At 31.6% G+C, this 6,071-nt stretch overlaps 1 protein-coding gene across 1 annotated transcript in view; it reads left to right on the top strand.

Moving 5' to 3' along the window:
• Positions 1-4,515, top strand: part of LOC103598783 (lactation elevated protein 1) — a gene marked incomplete at its 5' end in the record, with an annotated part of 70,938 nt that extends 66,423 nt beyond the window's left edge. The window contains 2 exons of the mRNA XM_008582844.1: positions 4,091-4,149; positions 4,498-4,515. Of these exons, the coding sequence (XP_008581066.1) occupies positions 4,091-4,149; positions 4,498-4,515 (77 nt within the window). The remainder of the gene's footprint in view (positions 1-4,090; positions 4,150-4,497) is intronic.
• Between the last annotated feature and the right edge of the window lie 1,556 nt (positions 4,516-6,071).

Raw genomic sequence — 6,071 nt, 5'->3', positions numbered from 1 at the left:
AAAAAAAAAAAAAAAAAAAAAAAAAAAAAAAAAAATTCTTGGTTCTAATCCTAGGTGTACCAGTTACTGGCTGGAAAAATAGCATATGATTTTTAAAACTCTGAATATAAATTTATCTATAAAGTGAAGGTAAAAATGTTTACTTTGTAGGGTTATTATGATTTGTGTACAGTGCCTAGCAAATTTTCCTGGCTTCTTGTAGGTATTCTGTAACTTTTAGTTCCTCCTTCTCTTTATCTTTTGTCTTCAGCATTTATTTCAGTGCCAACATATAGCAGGAATTCATGAATGTATGTTGGACTGAATATCAAACTATAATATACCATCATATAGGAACAATTTAATTAGCTGTATTATCTACGGATTTAGTAGAATATTGTTTGAATGTTAATTAGTTTTTAAAAAGAAGCTAAGTAGCTGTTACCACTTAAATGTTCTAAAGGTGTTCTTTTCTTTTAATCTATAATAAAATAAGAATCTCCTAGAAGGATAAATCAGATTGGTTCCATAAACCATATAATCATTTTGTGTTAATTTATAGGAGGACTTCCTTTAATTAATTACCTGTCTAAAGTTTTTCTTACTCTAAATCAATATGTACATATATAAAGAAGCATTATTCACCCTCTTGGTTTTGACACTTGGATTTTTAAGGAAAAGATCTATATATCCATGTGCATCTCCAAAGTGTTTGTGTAGGTACTTGTAATTACCTTGTGCATGTATTTCATCTGTTGTGTTATTTTAGTTATTCATTGTGGAGAATTTAGAGGTCTTTATACCATTCTCTACACAATGAATGCCCCAAAATTCACTGCTCTATCTTATATGACTGAGAGTATTCATTTAGCTCTGTTTAGAGATTGTTAGAAAGTCATAAGCAAGAACTGTTGAATTTTAAAATAGTATTTAGTAAACAGTGACAAATGTTGATATAAATATATTATAAAATCGTTATGCCTAAGAAAAATATTATTAATTAACTAATATTAAAAATTTTGGTAGCTAAATAACATTTCAGGAGACAGATCTATCACATTGATAATTAGCATAATATTTGAATTGCAAAAAACTCTTCAATTTAATGAGTACAGTCCTTTTTCACCTAAGTGTCCTATAAAAACCTAAAGGTTTCCAAGTCAAATGATTTCTGTTCAGAATTGTGTTTAGAAAATACTTCTCAGAGCCTGAAGTTTTAAATTACGTATCTTTGTAAAAGCTGATTTTTTAAAAAAGTTAACTCTCTTAAAAATTACGTCTTCAAGACTTAAAGGCATTGTTATTCTATTTTAACTTTGCTGATGAGTGGAAATCTTTTAATCAAGAATATTACGAGGGCCTTTGCATCTCTCATTGTCATTAACATTCTAAAAGGTGAATGCTTGTTAAGCTACATCTCAAACCCTTATATGTCCAAAAAAAAAAAAAGATGTTATTCTATAAGTAGGACCAAAAGATTGCCTCAACATAAACTTTCATTATTGTAATATTTTAGTTTTAATTTGAATGTGTGTTCTTTTGTTATTCACTAATGTTGTGTATGTTTTTCTCTAATAAAATTTTAAAAGTTTATTGAAGTATAATTGACATTTAACATGGTCATTTATTGAGGTATAATCTCTATTTAACATAATCTTTCCTCTAGCTGTTTGAACACATTGAATACACAATAACTTTTAATGTTCTTGTCGTCTAAATTTATTCTTTGTCATTCCTAGGTCTGTTTCTATTGATGAGAAGTCTTTATGTACAATAAATGACACATATTTAAAGGATACAATTTAAAACTATTGACATATGCAAACATCTGTAAAACCACCACCACAATTAATATAGAGAACATTTACATCACCCCTCAAAGTTTTCTTGTGCCTTTTTGGCTATTACAAACAAAGCTCAAGTTTTTAGTTATTATGAATAAAGCTGATAGAAACATTGAATGCGCTTAAAAAATTATCTTATTTTCAATTTACCACTTCTTGGCAATCATGGCTGTCAACTGTTACTATATAGTAAAGTTTTGCACACCTTCCCCAGCAACTTGGTAATTACGGAAGACTAGAAATATCCTTAACTTTAAACCCATTTCCTGAATTTTACCCATTTTACTTACTAGAAGTATAGATTATAGGAAAGAAAAGATTTCATTCCGAATTTTGAAATCTTAAAAGCATGGCCAGCATTTTCTTACCTTTTATGTTACCCCTTGTAGAGCTATTTTACCCTGACAGTGATCCTGCCAACTGGGCCAATTGTTGAGCTAGGGCTGGGTCTGGAGTTCCCAGATCCCTCAAGCCAGTTCCAGACTGGGTCACAAACCCTTCACCTGCCAGGCTGGGTCCCCAGACCCCTTACATGCAGGTCTGTGAGCTAGGTAACTGGCAAACAGGTCCTTGGAGCCGTAGGTTGGAAAGCATGGCCGTGCCAGGTGGACGCCCAAGGCAGATGCCTGCCTGCCTGCTTCACTAAACTCTCCCTCTTTTTCTCTCCCTCCCTCCCCCTCCCCGTCTCTCTCTCTCCCTTCCTCTCCCCACAAGTATAGCAACAAAACTAAAAAAACATTGGCACACATGTACACTAACTCCACACACACACACACCCCCCCCACACACAAAATTTGCCTACAAAGGATGTGCGAAAACCATATCCAGCTGGACCCGAGGCGAGTCCTCTCCCCACAAGTATAGCAACAAAACTAAAAAAACATTGGCACACATGTACACTAACTCCACACACACACACCCCCCCCACACACACAAAATTTGCCTACAAAGGATGTGCGAAAACCATATCCAGCTGGACCCGAGGCGAGGGCCCTGACCAAACTATTCTATTTTCCCAACACCCCTAAACAGAAATTTTAAATGTAACTGAATTGAAGCCTTTAGTCCTTAATTAAACCAAAGAGCTTATGCAAATACTGTCTTCACTGTAATGATGTTATGATGAATATTTCTCTAAAGAGAATAATTGTTTCCTAATGACCATACTTTATTTCCATAAGTAAATGTGGCAGTTGAAGTCTGTCATATTTATCAAATTTTCTCTAAACAAGGAAATATAGATCCCATAGTGCCATACTTTAAAAAAAAAATTGAGACAGAATCTAATTGTTTTTTATTGATAATTTTTTACTTTGCCCATTTTTATTATTTTTAAAAAATCTCATAACTTTATAGTGACTTTTAAAAGGAATGTTTTGTATGCAATAAAATTTCAACCTCTTGAAAAAATTTTCCAAGTCTCCCTTTTTAAAGAACAATACGCAAAGCTTAAAATTTGTTTCCCCTTTTCACTATTTCTTCTTGACAATATGTATGTGAACATATATGTACCATGATACATACATATATTTTTAAAAACCTTTCAAAGACAATAAATACTACCTGTTTGTGATATAATTGCAAGACATTTGCAGTTTATTAAGAATGGAGTTTTAATTATTACACAATTTTGTTTTTGAATGAAGTGGCATTTCTTTATCTTGATGTCAAATATGTAACTTGATACAAATACATGAGCAGTTCTGTCTACTTATGTCTTTTCTAAAAAGGCTAATCTTATTACAAAACTTTTAGTTTTTTTTTTTTTTGGCAGCTGGCCTGTGTGGGGATCTGAACCCTTGACCTTGGTGTTGCAGGGCCACGATCTAACCAACTGAACCAACTGGCACTTTTAATTCTTTACTGAGAACTTTTATTATAGACTGAGAAAAGGAGAATACAATCCTTTTCCCAGTAGAAACCTATATATTCAAGTATTTAGTACTTTTAAATACATCGTCTTCTTATGTTGGGTTATTAATTTAGAATTTTGGAAGTAATGTCTTTCAAATTTTTTATGCTTGTCATTACACTTTATAGCTAATTTGATTGAATGCCTTTTGATCTTCTTTCTGTTACTGTTACTATTTTCTCTTATTAAAATTATAATGAATTTTGTACAGTACCTGAATAGAAATCAATTTTGGTTTCTCTTGCTCCTTTATTTTATTTTTTTTATCAGTAGACAGTTTTTTTGCCAGACTAAAAGATAAACTAATATTATGATTTAGGCTAAATAAAAAGCTAATACCAGTTTTTTCTTTCAGATCTCTATAAAAATGGACTCCAAAGAGCTAACTTTGTACCGTTCATAGCTGTCCTGAAGGTAAGGAAAATCACTTATTTGTGTTCATTGACTAAGATCATATTGATTGATGATCAAGGGTTTCGATAGGATTGCCTTGGTCTTGTATTCCAGCAGAATTCATTTTGATATTTAGATAGTAATAGTCAAAGACATTAAAGGAGAAAAGAATCTTTTTTATGTAGTGTTCATCCATGTGTACATGGGAAAAATTACAGAATATAGTCTAAATTATTCTCTAACTGAAACATTTGGTAGTTTGCATTTTATAAATTTTAATTTCAGGTTTGGTCATAAATATTATAGTGGAATGTTTAAACTTATACATTTATTTTTGAAAAAACGTTTAATGTTCCCTGTTTCCTTCAGATTAATGGCTATTATTAATATGTTTTCCCAGCTATTAAAGTTGCTATTCTAGAATAGCATTATTACAAAAATATTCTAATATATTTAAATGTGATTGCCATCAAGTTATCATGAAATTATGTCAAGTTGAGGCACATAAATAGTTTAAATATTGTGTGTATCATCACTTCATCGAGTTTAAAATAGTCTTCATTACAATATGATTAAGAATAAAATAGCCTTTTTTACTGTTAATTTTAAGTAATTTTTTACGTGATTATTCAATAATTTCACATTCTACCAATATTTACTGAGAACCTACTATGCGCAAAGTGCTCCATTGGACATAACGGACAATATAATTATGAAATAGGCTGCTTCTTGCTTGTAAGTCATTTATAATCCAGTTGAGGATATAAAATGCATACAAATATCTGTAACAGAAAGCAAAATATGTAGTAAGTACCAAAAAGAAGCATAATTATGTGTCAAAACGTAATTCCCATAATTTTAGGTATATGTTTTTTCCCAGTCCATGTCATTGTATCTGAAAAAAGGATAATAAAATTGTACTTTTTTTTTTAATGGCTGGCTGGTACGGGGATCTGAACCCTTGACCTTGGTGTTGTAACACCTTTCTCTAGCCAACCGTGCTAATCGGCCAGCCCCTAACATTGTTTTTTTTTTAAAAACTAAAACCTCAAAAATTCTTATCAAGAAGGAGGAATGAAAAATATTTTGTTTAAATATTCTAAAGATACATTCAGATAATCTTTTTGACATATACTTTATTTGGAATTACTGTTGGTGCCAAACTTTACTCCCTATGCTATACTTAGGACAATTCAAACATCTGTTTCCTTGACCAATTTTGGGTTCCCAAGGATTTTAATTTCTCTGAGCTATTTATAGATCTAAGGAAAAGTACTCTTGGAAGACTGATGCCGTTAGTAATTTTTTTCCCTTTATATTCATGTTTTGCACTTGGGGAGAAGGTAGATTTGCAGTGTTTTCTTCACGCTAGGAATCCAAAATAATATGGTGTACACAGACACCAAAATATTAGCAGGAAAGTTAAGAAAAATAGGTGCTAAAAATAGTGTCTTTGTATAGCATAAAATACACAAAATATAAAAAGAGAAGACTCACAGAATGAAACAAGAGGCTCTCAGGGAACTTTGTAGCTGTACTTTTTTTGTTTTTTGGCCAGTAATGTGTCATATTTCAATATAAAACAGCACTATTAATAGGCAAATAAACTGACCAGATTAAACTTAATTTCCTTTCCCTTTCCCATCCTTAATTTTTTTTTTCTTTTTGAAGAGGAAGGAAAACCAGAGCTGAATAATCCACAATTTGAAATTGAACATGAACTGAAATTTCCGGGAAACTAAATACCATATTGCATGAGAAAAGATCTAAAATGTCTAATTTATTCAAAAGATTTTTCACCTATTACAAAACATCAGCCCAGTGAAATGAAAACTAGAGCTGGTTTCTCTGGAGCTTTTCTGTTTGGGCATATGAAGTTTCCCTTGTATGGAAAGGTTGTTTCATATGAAGTTAAATGACATTTTCCATATTCACTGATGCTA

Source organism: Galeopterus variegatus, unplaced genomic scaffold (genome assembly GCF_000696425.1).
Source record: "Galeopterus variegatus unplaced genomic scaffold, G_variegatus-3.0.2 Scaffold2734, whole genome shotgun sequence".
NCBI classification, from domain to species: Eukaryota; Metazoa; Chordata; class Mammalia; order Dermoptera; family Cynocephalidae; genus Galeopterus; species Galeopterus variegatus.
Note: the sequence above shows the minus strand (reverse complement) of the source record. Positions and strands in the feature narration are given on the sequence as shown.